Below are 14877 nucleotides of genomic sequence, written 5' to 3' on the forward strand. Positions count from 1 at the left end.
TCCTTGGGTTGAGGTTAGATACCAATCTTTGTGTCTCTGATTCTGCTGATTTCACAAGAACATTTTTGCTTTCCATAGTGACTGGCAATGGGGTCAGTTAAGGTGAGCGCCCTGCATACTTGACAATGAATGACACAGTGTCCTTGGCACTGTGTGCGTAGTCGCTCCCCCTCCCCCCGAGCCTCACACAGCAATGTCCATGTCCACACTGCCTTACCTGTCCATACTGCTACAGTGAGAGTCAGATTTGGATGGCCAAGTCGTTTTGTACCCATCCTGGCCAGGCAGAGATTTTTCTTTGTCTCTAAGGCCTTTTTTTATAGAATATTAAATCGCTCAAGACATGCAGATTGGAGACTTTGTGCAGTGGTTTTACCTTTCATCACCTACCGGACTTTGTTTGAACGCTAGCCACAGTCCCTGGGACATGCTGTGTAAGAGCAGTGCTTATGTCGAGACATGTGGTTTTTATGGCCACACACAAAATGACCTCTGGAGACCGCCAAGCCGAGAGTGTGATAAAGAGGCACATTTGGTTCTGCCCCAGGGCCTGCCTTGCTCCAGGGCCTGCCTTGACCCAGGACCTTGGACTCGAAGGAACCAGACCTGTTATTGACTGAGCAAGGTTGTCTTGGGATGGCTTACACAGGAGCAGTGGTTAGGCCAAGCTGTCACATACCTCTTGCATTAAGCAGCGCCTACCGCTTCTTCCGTTGGAATGCCACTGGCCTTTGTAGAGATCCTTTTCAATGCATGCTCCGCATGTTTGTAGCTCACGTGAGGAAGTTTCTCATCACTACCCAGAGGGCCTCTTGGGCTGCAGGCTGGCGGAGTGGGAGGGTAATCTGCCCTGACACAACCTTGTTTTTACAGTGTCTCTACTCTGCTGGCTACTGAACTTGGGTCTCACTCCTAGGATCCCCACCATGCATTTGGTATTTTGATCTGCCCGACGAGCTGAGTATGCTCATTCTGGCCCTTTAAAATGAGCTCAAGCTATGACTTTTTATTTGTTATTTCTTAGCATATAAAACAATGGGTTTTATTATGACTTCTTCATGCATGTATATCATTGTATTTTGCTCATATTTGCCTCTAGCTACCCTTTCTGGTCCCTCCTCCTATCCTCTCACTGGTTCCCTTCCTCCTCTGAATGTTATACCTTTATTGTATAACATATATGTCACATATATAAAAACATTCTTAGCTGAGCATGGTGGCATGGACCTGTAATCCCAGCACTCAGAGAGGAAGAGGCAGGCAGATCTCTGTGAGTCTGAGGATAGCCTGGTTTGCAAAGTGAGTCCAGGACAGCCAAGACGCTACAGAGAAACACTGTCTTAAAACTGACTATCAGAGAAAATATATATTTTTTCTTCCCTGATTATCTACTCATTTCTCTTTCCCTCTCTTTTAAAGCCTCGTCTTGCTCATATATATATATATATATATATATATATATATATATATATATATATGTATCCACATACATACATACATACATACATGTTTAGAATACAGATTTTGTATATGAGAGAAGAACAACATGTTTGTCTTTCTCGGTCTGGCTTGTTTCATTTAACATGATGACCACTAGTTCCATTCATTTTTTTTCTCCCCTTCAGATGATACAATTATGTTCTGCATTGTGCTGGATAAAATTCCTTTGTGTGTGTAGGATACATTTTCTTCATCCATTCACATACGTGGAGTTTTCACTATGTGCCCAAGAAGGTGAAGTCTCTCGCTTGCCCAGATTCACTTCTATGGCCCAGTCTCTTTGGTGCTGTTACATCAAGGTCGTCTTGACTTCCGAGCCTGATTACTGTGACAGGTTATCTGTTGTGTCATACTCTGGGTGACTGCCGGTATGGGGTGCAAATGCTCAGAGTTCTCATGAACTGTGGTTGTTTGAAGAGGAGGCTGGAAGGGAGTTGAAATGGAGGGAGAGAGGCTCATGGCTTGCTTTCTCTTGCCCAGGTTTCTCTGGGAACTGTGTTGGCTGTGGGAAGAAAGGCTTCTGCTACTTCACTGAATTCTCCAACCACATCAACCTGAAGCTGACTACGCAGCCCAAGAAACAGAAGCACCTCAAGTACTACCTGGTCCGGAATGCACAAGGGGCACTGACCAAAGGACCTTTGATTTGCTGGAAAGGCTCTGGTGAGGGAGGGACTGGAATCTGGAGGGTCGGAGGGTCGGAGGGGTGGAGGCGGATGGGGGTAGGAAGGGATGGGGCTGCCATACAGTGCTCCAGGCTATAGCAAGAGGCCCAGCGCATGACACTGAAGATGCTCCTTGGTGTCACTGAAACTCGGAACAGCTTACGTGACAGACTTGCTGGGCGGGGTGAGCACTAGCAGAGGGACACTCGGTGCCGAGCCTCCTTTTGTTGGTTACTAGGGACAGTGGTTCTTTTTCCCAGGGGGCGTTTATCATTGTCAGGGGATGCTTCTGATCATAAAACGTAGAGGCTGCTGCTGGCACTGCTAAATACTGCTAAATACCCCACCGTGTGCAAGATAGTCCCCAGGAAGAGGCCATGATTCCCAAAGTGTTACACAGAGAGGAGGCTGAGAAAGCCGGGCTTGGCCAGTGCCACTCCATCACCAGTTTCTGCATCCCTGAGCCCTGCTCACTGTCACAAGAGAGTCCATGGTGCTCTTGGGTGCTGGTCCCCAGGAGTGAGCTGAGTTCAGGAAAAGGCTGCACTGTGTGCATTGACTATCCTGAGTCCTGCCCTGGCTGGTGGAGTGTGCCCAAGAAGGAACTTCCCGGAAACAGTCAGGAGAGCTGTCTTTCTGTTCCCTACTTTCCCATATCTTTTGGACTCTTCCACAACGGTTCTCTGAGTGAAAGAAAGAGGTCCCAGGTGTGAGTGACTGACTCTAAGTGCTCTTCCTCATTTCCCCCTTCTTTTCCCTCTCATTTTCTCTTCCTTCGTTACTCTAGTCTGTGACTGCTTAATAAGTTCCCACTGTATACCTGTCAGTTCCCAGGCCCCATGGATGAAGCTGGTCTTCCTCCTGGGTCCAGTTCTCTTGCTCACAGGTTAGAGCTGTTGCTGGGAGGCATTATTTATGAAAGAGGATGTGTAGGGGTGGAGGGAGGTGCTGACTGGTCCTGTGCCTTGGGCCGTTACTTTCTGTCTCCTTGGATGTTAAGCACATGGATCAGATAACTCAGTTGCATAAGTTGTATTTCTTGTTCCTCCCACTGGCACTCTTATTCTCCCTGTTGATAGAGCCGACCTGTGGCAGGGAACCATTTTTGGAACATGGCACCTCTGCCCTGCACTGGAACAGAGACACTGGCAAGGCACTGGCATCCTTTACAGATGCTCACGTGGCCCTTTCTCCTGTGGACAGTTCCACTCTAGGAAGTCATTCTGTAGCCACTGGAGAAGAGCCAGTTAGATTTCACACGGGCTTCTTGTCTCCATTAGAGTTCAGGAGTCGGCAGAACTCCAACACCAACTCCGCTTCTCTCTTCCCACTGCTGGAGAGCTCCGGGTCCCTGGCTGCCTTCCCCGGTGAGCCTGCTCCTGGGATGAACTCCGGTGTCCCAGTGGGAGCTCAACTGGCAGGTGAGATTACAGTGCTGTCCCAGGTGCTAAAGCCATGCACCCAGCGTCAGCATCCTTCAGCACACAGAAAGGGCATGCTTCTCGTTCTGTCTCATTCTCTGCCGTTTTGAGTTGATAAGTTTCACTTTGCATGTTGTCGTTCTATGTCACTCTGAATCTCTAAGCTTTTAACAACGTGTACATTTGGAAAGCTTGCCTACTCTCCTGCTCCTGTTCCATGAGAAATGTGAGTCCCCTAGTGGTGGGATCCTTGTCAGAGCCCAACTAATTCTTCAGGTCCCAACAGCTCAGCGATGACAGGTACCAAGCCAGCATTTCAGGTGGATTTCTAGGAGGCTGTATTCCTGTCATTTATCTCACCATGGGTGTGTCTGCTCTATGCCTGTATCCCATGAAGGCTCACCATGCTCTGTGAGCAGTGGAGTGTTTGGAATATTTGAGTCTAATGGAGGCTGAAGCTTGCCCAGGGCCTCACAGGGGATGAGACAGGGGTCGGGGGTGGGGAGTGAATGTGGGGGTAGGGAGGCAAGTTTCATACACCTAGCCCTGAGCCCCACAGATGATGTCTTAAGTAAGCATGGCTGCTGTTGTCTGGAGACATCAGCCTTCCTGAGGACTCAAAGGCCACTGGTGCTTTGTGTTTCTCCTGCCCAGAGAGTCAGTGGGGCACACTGCCCTGGGAGTGAAGCCGATGTCCCGGCCTCTGCATCTGTCCATCACTCTAGCTGGAACACACTGTCCTCCAGAGGCTCTAGGCTCTCTTCTTCAGGCTGGCCTCTATCCTCTTCTTCCTCCAGTGTTCAGGCCCTTCACGCCCTTTGCCACCGTAGCCTGGGGAACCTGCTGGTTTTGTGTCTTAAGTACTTGAAGTAGCTGTCAGCGCCACTATCCATGCTGAGTAGTTGTGCCATTCTCTTAATTCTGGGGACTTTAACTCTCTTTCCCCTATGGAAACATGGGGGTCCTTTTTCATCTGGGTGGAAGGGTGAGCTAAATGAGACTACAGTGACAGTAGCCTCTTGTGGTACTTGTGCCATGCCAGGTCTATCTCATGGACTACATGTCTGCCCTCCTGGGTCCTTCACACAGAGGCTCTTCCAGTTGCTATCCTGACCCCCATTTTATGGAGGAGATACTGAAATGTAGAGATATTCAGCTAGTGTGCCAGGTCACATAGCTCGTAAGAAGTAGTCAGCCCCAGAACCTCATTCTAACTGTCCTGAGCCACTGCCCCTACGCGTTGCTTCTACTTGAAAGCCTTCCAGACCGTCCTGACCAGCACAAGCCTCCTTACGGGACCAGAGTGCAGGATTGCCCTCAGTTATGCTCAAGACTTAGGGAACCTAACCCTCTAAGAAGCCCAGACCCTGTTGGCAACCAGACTGCCAGCCCTTCTCGGTTTGTTTTTTGTTTTGTTTTTTGAGACAAGGTTTCTCTGTGTGGTCCTGTCTGTCCTGGAACTATCTCTCTGTAGACCAGGCTGGCCTCTAACTCAGAGACCCACCTGCCTCTGCCTCCCGAGTGCCAGCAAGGGAAGGCAAGAACCTGGCTGTGTTTTGATACAGACTGAACTGCGGAGGTGGAGGAAGGTAGAAGCCAGCAAAGCCGTCCATCTCAGATGTGGGTCCATAGGTTAAGGAGCCCCAGCCACGCTTGCTCTCCAGGTTCTTCCCTCACCCATGTTAGACCCACTGAGGGGAAAGCAAAAGGTTCATGGTATCTGTGTGTTCATGTTCATATGTGAGCAGGAGCATGTATGAATTTCTAAGTGTGCATACAAGTATTTGTATATATTGGTTCCTTGCATTTTTGTGTGTTTATTAAGTGTGTTTCTGTACGATTATATGTATAAGCCGGAAAGCATGCATATATGCTCCTACAGGCATACCTGCACATTTGTGTACGTGTGTGAAATCAGAAATGTGTTTGCATTCATATGTGCACATGTATGTCCTCATGGGCAAGAATGTGCACACAGCAGTGCATGTGTATGTGGGTTTATGAGTGTGAGAGTGAACGTGCACATGTGAATGTGTGTGTGTACGTGTGTGTGTGCACACGCAAGCATAAAGCAGAATCACTATGTCATGAACTTTACCTTCTTGATGGAACTCAGCAGCGCAGAGTTAATTTGTCTGCCTGGCTCCGGCACAGCCTGCGGTCTGACCCCCTTTCCACCCTTTCTCCTTTCAGGAACGGCCTCTGATCACCCCTCGGTGACCACAGCAACAAGTCCTGCTGTCTTCAATGGCAAGGATTCCCCCAAGCACCCCCAGCTGGCGAAGAGTAGCCTGTCTGTCTTGCCACGTCCCTCAGCCTTAGGTAATGTTGCTTATCCTGGGGGTGCTGGGGCCCTTCTTTTCTCTGGACCTGGGCCAGAGGGGACATGGGAGCTACAGGCCTGGGGCCATGAAGCCTCCTGGGTCTAACGTTGCATTGGCAAGCATCAGGACAGGCGTCACCTGTCCTCCAGTCTGTGCTTGGTGCTGTGTGGGTCACGTGACAGAGGTGTCATGTGTGCTGAGGGGCAGTGAGGGTTCTGTGCTGATGGCAGGCAGGTGACCTCTTTTGAAGTAGGTGTCAGGACGATTGGGAAAAAATGGATGTCAGAGCAGATGAGAATGAATCCTGAGGCCAGCTCTGCCATAAAAGCCCCAGGACCTTGCAGCTCTTCAGCAGTCCCTCTGGGGGGTTAGTATGGCACCTTTAGGACAGTGAGGGGACCTCCAGCATCTTCATGGAGTCATCACACATCTGGGAGCTCATCAGTTGATACTGGCAATTGTGGTCAGCATCAGCCCAGCACTGAAGCTTGCCTGCCCAGTTAATACCTGGGGGAGGTGATAAGTGAGTTTTAGAGGCCTGTGGGAGGTAGGAGACGATGAGACTTGGGGACTGCCTTCAGACTCCTGGCCTAGTGCTCTCTCTCCCACCACTGCTGCTCCTAAGAACAAGTCTTAGGAACAAGACTCCTCTGTACTCAAGTCTTCTTACAGCAAGTCTTCTCTTCTCCCCTTCCCTTCCTACTTTGTCCCTCCCTCTTCCCCTGCCCCGGGAACATGACTGAGCTGGAGCTTGGGCCCAAGACACTAAATTGAAAAGGCTCTTAAGAGACTGTCCATCCTGGTCATGGAGCTGCAGTTCACGGGTTGAATGTGTTTGCTTGGGTTTTATTTTCAGCCTCGAGGAAGAAACTGAGGCCCAGAGAGGCACCCTGGGCTGGCCAGAAGTCTTCTCTGGCCAAAATCTGTAGATGGTATAACCATTTGCTAAAAAAGCAACTCCCCTTTCCCCATGAACCCAAGGCTCTTCAGTCTTGAGTAGCTTCCACATTCTGGAGCCTTTATCACTCCCTACCCTACCCCCGAGACCTGCACCTTCCTCCATGGCTGTTTCTTCTCCAGGTGTTGAATACAGGGCAGCCACATGACCAGAAGACTGGCTCTTGGTCATAAGGACAGGAGGCCCCCTGCCGTCCGTGGCTTCTTCCCTGACATTAGCTCTGTGACCCTTAGTGTCCCACAACTCATATAACTCATGCAACAACTCAGCAGATTCTCTCAGCCTGGACCCCAGGCTTTAGCCTACAGAGGCTTCTTCAGGATTGGACTTGAACTTTCCAACCTTACTTTGTGAAGTTGTATGTGTCTCTGTGTGGTGATCTTTAAGTTCCCTGATGGAACCTCAAAGGCCTTCTGGAATCAGCCTGTTGAAACTCATTCTCCGCCTTTAACTGTTCATATCCTTGGTGGCTTGACCATGATGTCCACACTCCACCCTGTTTCTGGTAGGTGCTCACCCTACCTCTTTTAAATGGCTTTCCAGAGCTCAGCTCAGGGCCATAGCCTTCTTTCCCACAAAAGAGTTCCTGGTGGGGTCCCATCTACCCACTCTGACCTTGCTTTGAAGGTACCTTAGGGTCCCCAGCACATGGCTGTGGTAGAGCCTGACAGAGAGAGGGCCTCACTGAGAGACCCTGGCTGACCTGGGTCACAGAGTTGAGCTCAGGCATGCATCAGAGCTATCATGCCTTCTCTGTCCTGGGGGCTGAGGGTGTGGGGGAGCAGACTGTCAAAGGCAGTGTGGAGGAAACTCCTTCCAATTGAGTGAGGCCTGGAACTTGCGGCTCTCAGTGACATGTTGTCCCCTGGTAGGTGATGGGAACTAGGAGCCTTGTCTCACAGGCATAGGCGGGCTGGTACTCCCAAGCAGAGGGGGAAAGGAAGCTAAAAGTGCTGAATTACCTCCTCAAAAATGCCAAATGGGGTTCTCTCTAGAGACAGAGGAATAATTGGTTCACCCCGGCTCCTGATGTCTTAAGAGCAATCACTGGGGTAGAGTCCCAGTAGAGGCATTTCCGGTTGACCTTCTCAAAGAGGGGGATGCCAGTATCCTCTCTGGGGTCCTCAGCTCCAGCCTTGCCCGCCAGTAGCTCAGGAGCAATCCCTACAGGAGCTGGGTCCTCTCTTCAAGAAGTTCTTCCCCTGCTCCTGGGGTCCGTGCTTGGTGAGCTAGGCACCTGGTGCAGAGGTGAGAGTCCTGCTCATGAGGGCAAAGAAGCCTGCTGGTTTGAGAGCTCCTTGTAGGCAAAGTACTTCATGTCCTTGTACCTTTGTGTTTGTTCGCTTTTCACTGAGATGAGGTAGTGTTTGGTGTTCCTTTCAAGGGACTCTACAACGGTCATTCTCAAACTGCTGCAGGCACAAGTGACAGGCCATGTGCTCTTATTGTCACACCAAAGGCCCCTCGTGGTGGCTCTGGGCGGAGCCTGGGAAGGGACGGCTTTGATGAGCACCTGCCAGGTCCATGTATATTCTCTGCCTAGGCTGAGGGAGACATTACTTTCAGCCCGTCCTTTGGGTCTCCACTCTGGCTCTGGGGGATTCGCATCACCCAGGAGCCCCAAGTATCAGGATGACTCACTCCCCACATGCCGGGCTTCTTGAGTTCCTAGGAATAGGCTTGTGTTCAGACAGAGAGGTTTTTGCTTGTTTTGTTTTTAAAGTCAGGGTCTCACCAGGTAGCCCTGGCTCTGGCCTGGAACTTGCTATGTAGACCAGGCTAGCCTAGAGTGGGCAGGGATGGCTCAAAAGCAACAGTGGGTTCAGCTTCTGGTCTTGCTTTTGAAGGTTTGAAATCAGCTTTCCTGGCTGGATGGGGGGGAGGGTGAGATTGGAGGGCAGGAAGGGGGTGTGCAGGTGGATCAGCACTGCCCCCAAGTGGCCGAACTGAATGCTGGGTGTGTGGTTGAACTCTGGTAATGCGGTTGAGGCCGGTGGCAGCACCACTGAGTCCAAGCCCTGGCTGAGTGTTTCATTTCAGCATTTTACTTATATTCTCTCTGCTTCTGACTAAGCCACTTTCACAGTAGAATTTAGAGAGATGTAGCCTAAACACCACCCTGGAGTGAAACATTTATAAAAACCAACAGGATGTTTCCTTTTGCCTAGATACTTGACTAGAGGCTTAAAACCCAAGGGTTGTGGATGTACCTCAGTAGTAGAATATTTTCCTAGTGTATACAAGGTCCTGGATTTGAGCCACACCTCTGTAAACAAAACAAAGCTTGCTCTCCAAGGCAGGGGAGGATGTTATTGACACCGGTTTCCAATGGTGGCCTAACCCATGCTCTGAACATTGTCTAGGTATCTTGCCAAACTCTGGGCCCCCCAAGAAACGGCACAAGGGGTGGTCCCCAGAGTCTAAATCAACCACGGATGGTGGCTTCCCTCAGGGTGCTGGCAACAGAGCTAAGCATGGTGAGTGGCTAGGGTCTTGCTTAAATCTCAAAGTTGGATGCCACTGGTGGTGGCCTCCTAGTGTGTAGCATGTGTGCATGCGTGGGTGGGCAGAGAATGAGGGGCTCTGGGCAGCTGGGCTCTGGCATAGCAGAGGGACTTTTCTCATGTGTCTGCTGCTCCCTGAAGTCTACACTCTCGCAATACTTCCGTATCAGTCCCCTGATCTAGCAAGGTCTCTGAGCAGCTTCTCTGCCATTGGAAAAGACTGTCTGTTGGTGGGAAAGGTGGAGCTGAGCAGGCTCACTGTTTTGTAGGTGTGGAGGTGGGCCAGGCAGCCGTTTTGTGAGGAGGGTGTATATTGGGTGGGCTAGGGACAGACGCCTTATTTGCTATGTTTTACTAATATGTTTGCTGTGTTCCTAGAAGGTACCAGCATGCCCTGCGTGCCCCAGCCTGGCTTGGTGGGGCCAGCGTCAGCCACTTTCCCATTGGTGGCCTCCGGTGAACCAGTATCCGTTCCCGACAACTTGCTGAAAATTTGCAAGGCCAAGCCAGTGATATTTAAAGGCAAGTCCAGCTGTGCATCCAGCTGTGGAGGTGCAGAAACATGCAAGGGATCCCACACAATACTGTGACCTCATCTCAGTCCAACTCCACAGAGGCATCCTCCCGAGACAAAAATAAATAAATAAATAAAGCTCTCCAGGGCAATGAACAGATGAAGTGGGCCCAGTCTCTAGAGCGCTGAGAAGGACAGACAGTGTCAGTTTGTCCCAGCAGATGTGGTGATACTACCCCATGACACTCGTTTGCTTTCCTTCATTCACCCCCTGTTTCACAGAACCTGCTACAGTTACTTGGCTAGTACCCCAGGGACTGGGGAGATGGGCAGAGCAATCCACACCTTGTTCCATTGTCACCCAAAGCCACTAGTTCTTTTGGACCATGCACTCAGCCACAGTCACGGCTACAGAAGCATTAAATAAGATGCGGTTTAATCTCTTCTGTGTGGTGGCTAGCATATGTTATGTAGAGGTAGTAGCATTGTAGCCCAACTGAAGAAATCCTTTTGTGATGAGCTGGAGACTTTGAAACAGGGAGCTGTGTGCAGGCTCAGCAAGCAGTACCTGAGATGCTGAGGTGTGCGAGACCGTATATATCTGCTTCCTTAACTGTACATTTGATGCCCTGTTTATAGGAAGAGAGGTGGGAACGTGGCAGGAAAATGCTGGAGGCGGCAGTTGGTCACTGGGACAGGGCGTTGCCTTCTTTCCTAAAATAAACCAGGGCCGCCAAACTCAGGAGTGAAAACAAGACAATGTTCGGAAGAGAGGGTACAAATCTGATTCAGTGCCTTGACCTTCTCCATCAAGCTGCAAATTCTTTCATGCTGTTCTGTGGGTGAGAAGGCTGAGAACACAGAGCTGGGGACAGGCTTCGGGATGCATCCTAGGAGGGAGCCCCGCAGGCCTGCACTGCACGCTGAGTGAGCTCAGCTGAAAGATCCTCTTCTGTGCTCACTTACGATCCCTTCCCTGGCCCCCACCTAGGCTTCCAGGTCCAGACAGGAGCTCTGTAACTTAGCTTTTGTGTGGTTCTCAGGGCAGCTTTCAGGAGCCAGCCCCTTGCATGACAGGCATGGCACCTCTTTTGTTAAAGTAACCAACCGCATTGCTTCTTGGAAGCCAGCACATGTGTGAATAGTGCTGTCCAGCTGTTCCTACACCCCAGCATCTGAGGGGAGTGAAGAGAGATGCACATTCGCAGCCCTGCCCCACAGTCAGAACATGCCTAAACTGTGAACCTGGAGCCGTGGGTGGGGTCAGCTCAGGTGTCTTAGCAAATCAGTCACACTCAAGGATGAGAAACAGTGTTTCTCAAGAAGTGGCCCAGGGAGTCCCACGTGACTGAGCGTGGCCCAGTCTGAGCATAGCTCTACACAGGGAGGCCCACTGTTATTTTGGTAACAGAGAACATTCATTCTCACCATGCGCTGAACATTTAACATCTCCCCATTGCGCAAAGGTCAAGTTCTTGCCTAGGGTCATGTAGCTAATGATGGCCAAGAAGGGATCAGACCCCTGCTTGGACAGTTGTACCCCAAGAGCTGTCATTAGAACAAGCCTAACACCCACTCCAGCATCTCTGAAGCTCTTTCACTTTCTAGATCTTTGGGTCTAGACACCGACCTGCTTTGCTAACTCTGCTAGCATAGAGCCTCAGGAGGTATAAGGCTTGGCATTGGGGTCACAAGTCAAGTGAATAGTTCCCACTGCTACATACACCAGGCGTTTCAAAGGTCATTGCTGTTTAGGTCAGGGTAAGCTTCTTTTATTTGGGCTTGAACTTGCTCAACTGTAAAATAAGGGGTTTGGACACAATAAACAAGCAAATGCCTTGCCTCTGGCTGGATATGGCAGGTGACATTTCTGTTCCAGGTTCCAGGAGGTCAGAGCAAGTGTACCAGGTCAGCGAGGGCATAGAAGGTTTGAGATTTCTCAGAAAAGGGACCCTCAGAGACTCAGGGAGCTCTCCTGGCTCTCAGGCTCAGAGGGTATGGCAGTGGTGCCCCACCAAGGCTGAGCCCCAGACCAGTGCTGAGTGGCTGCTTTCTTCTCCCCTAGGCCATGGGAACTTCCCCTATCTCTGTGGAAACCTGAATGATGTGGTCATCAGCCCCCTGCTGTACACCTGCTACCAGAACTCGCAGTCGCTTTCCCGGGCCTATGAGCAGCACGGCGCCTCCACCATGCAGCCCATATCTGAGGAGACACAGCTGTTGCTGACCGTCTACTACCTCGTCCAGCTGGGTGAGCCCTCGTGCAGCTGTGGGCTAGGGAGGATGCTTACCCGGAGGACCAATAGACTCAGGAGGCCAGAGAGGAGAATGAAGACCAGGTTACCCCTAACCTTCCTATGGAGGGGCCAGCAAATGGAAGGGGGGTAATCACTCACTCACCTGCCACTCCACACACAAAGACACAGGCAATGAAGCCCACACTCTGACCCCAGGCAGGGTCAGCTCAACCAGAGAAGAGAAGCAAGAGGCGAGAGATTTCTCAGAAAAGGGACCCTTGAGAGGTGGGTGGGCATGTGGCGTCCATTTAGGGTCATTAAGAAAGGCCCCTGAGTAGAGACTTGACCATCAGGGGAACAACCTTATAGAGAGCTGAGGAGAGAGCGCAGGTGGGAGGGGGGCGAGAGCATGGGGGGGGGAGTGTATGTGGGAGCACAGGTGAAGGGTGTGTGTGTGGTAGCACAGGTGGGGGATGACTGGGTACGAGGGAGTACAGCAGGTGTGTATGTATGTGGGGGGCATTGGTGGGTGGGCGGAATAGGTGAGTGGCAGGAGTAAGTGAGAAATGTGTTGGTAACTTCTGGTTGCGTTGCTCTCGAGGCCAGCCGCCCTGTGGAGGGAGCACCCTCGAGTCCCACAGAGGCTGAGGCCAAAGGTATAAATTCAGGAAGTGTGGGCTTGATACACGTGAAAGTGTCCAGGCCAGCAATGGCCCACTGTGAGCAGTGGGTGGTGGGCGGTGAGGGGCTCAGGCTTGATCCTCAATACCCAGCTAGTCAGAGGCTCAGTGGTTGAGGAGGCTCAGGATGGAAGTACGGGATGGTCAAGGTTCTGACAGACCCAACATCAGGTCTCCCTGAGGCTCCTGCCCAAGGTCCACATACCTATCAATGGGCACAGCTTCACCAGGATCCAGCCTCGCCCTTTCTCCATCACCACCCTCCCCATCACTAATGTCTCTTGCCTCTTGCTCTCCATGTCTGTGAGAACTGTGGACCAGACCACATCTCCTTCCTTGGAGCTCACTGGCAATTTCCAGTCAGGCTAACTAGACATCCGTTCCCAGCCCTGGTGGTGGCCTGCCTCCCACTCCCATGTCCCACTCTGCCGCAGCTGTTGTCTCCTGAGCAGTGTTGGTCCTGCTGGAGGATCGTGGACCCATGAAATGCTCTAGTCTAGGACATCTGTGTACCTTGCCCCTTCTTGTCATTTGAGTTTTGACCCATGTGCAGCCTCCTCAGAGAGGCCTTGCTGACTCAACCTGGACAGCTCCCCACCCCTGGGACCTCTGTCCTCTGTCCAGGGCTCTATCATGGGCTGCTGTGTTTACCTGAGCATCCTTGGTTAGGATGCATGAGCTGCAGGACCGAGAACGCTGGTCTGCTGCTTGATGTGTGGGTGCAGCTTCAGTAGGGCTAGCTTGGTGCGTACTGAGGGTGGGTTTCGGGGAATAGATTAGGTGGATGCAGAGGCCACTAAAGGAAAGTGTGTCAAGGCCAAGGGCTGAGCACCTGTCAGTGTGGCTGGGAGTAGAAAGCCAGGACACTGCTGATTAACTTGTAGGTTGGCCATATGGAAGGGTAGCCACCTTGATAAAGGTTATAGGAGGAGGACAGTGACAAAAGCCAGATAAGAGCAGATCAGAGAGAAGAGAGGCAAAGAAACTAGTATAGGGAGTATAGGCCACCTCCAAGGGAGCTTGGCCTAGAGGTAATGGCTCTTGAGAGAGACATGGGCTCAAGGGAGAGTTCTTAGAGACAAGGGTGTAACAGCTAATCTGCCAATTCTAACCTGACTACCTAATTCAAATAGCTAGTCACAATCAGAACTGTCAACTAAAAATCAAGACAACAGGGCCAGTGAGATGGCTCACCACCAACCCTAAAGATGAGTTTGAGCCTGGAACCTACATGGTGGAAAGAGAGAATGCTGAATTCTGACTGCCACACGGTGTTCTGTGGCATGCACGAGAAATAAGTGGGAAAATAAATGAAGTTATAAGCCCATCTAATTAAACTCTGGGACAGTTCTGAGCTGCTAGTACAGGTTGGAAAGTTGTGATAGGCTCGGCCAGCCTTTTGATGTTTGTAGCACAACATTGTCAGCGATGGAGTTCACACTTGAACTCCATGGTGTTTTAGGGAAGTTTATGATATTTGTGCTAAGCTATGTTCACTGCTGTCACAGCAGCCAAGGTCCCATAGCTGGTGTGGGTACAGCTGGGTAGAAGTCTAACGACCTCCCCTCTAGCTCCTCAAAGGCAATATCAGACTATAATACTCAGATAATTCACAAAGGAAAACACTTACAGGGGCTTTTAAAACATGCTTGACCTCACCAGTCATTGAAGACAGACATGTGAGCAATGAGTCATTTTTCTCTCAGTACCCAAGAGATGGTACTCACTGATGCTGAGGGTAATGGACCAAAATTGCCACACCAGTCATGCTGGAGGGAGTGACTTTTGAGATTTCAAGCTTAGGCCTTCTTTTGCTGTGATTAAACAAACAAACAAACAAACAAACAAACACCCTCCATGACCAAAAGCAACATGGGGAGGAAAGTTTATTTCAGCTCACAGTTTCATATCACAGTCCCTCACTGAGGCTGAGGGAAGTCAGGACAGGAACGCAAACAGGGCAGGAACTGGTGCAGAGGCCACAAAAGATAGCTGCTTACTGCCTTGCCCAGCTTTTTTTTTTCTTTTTTCTTTCTTTCTTTCTTTCTTTCTTTCTTTCTTTCTTTCTTTCTTT

The 14877-nt window shown here is 50.7% G+C and overlaps 1 protein-coding gene across 3 annotated transcripts in view; it reads left to right on the forward strand.

Annotated features, from left to right (window-relative positions):
- Greb1 (growth regulating estrogen receptor binding 1) overlaps window positions 1–14877 on the forward strand; it is a 67659-nt gene that overhangs the window by 15354 nt on the left and 37428 nt on the right. For all 3 annotated transcript variants that reach the window (XM_055625767.1, XM_055625778.1, XM_055625787.1), the window contains exons 4-9: window positions 1981–2163; window positions 3446–3586; window positions 5780–5908; window positions 9232–9345; window positions 9751–9894; window positions 11952–12137. In XM_055625767.1, the coding sequence (XP_055481742.1) occupies window positions 1981–2163; window positions 3446–3586; window positions 5780–5908; window positions 9232–9345; window positions 9751–9894; window positions 11952–12137 (897 nt within the window). The remainder of the gene's footprint in view (window positions 1–1980; window positions 2164–3445; window positions 3587–5779; window positions 5909–9231; window positions 9346–9750; window positions 9895–11951; window positions 12138–14877) is intronic.

The sequence above is a fragment of the Psammomys obesus genome, unplaced genomic scaffold, assembly GCF_907164565.1.
Source record: "Psammomys obesus unplaced genomic scaffold, mPsaObe1.curated_primary_1811, whole genome shotgun sequence".
Taxonomy (NCBI): Eukaryota; Metazoa; Chordata; class Mammalia; order Rodentia; family Muridae; genus Psammomys; species Psammomys obesus.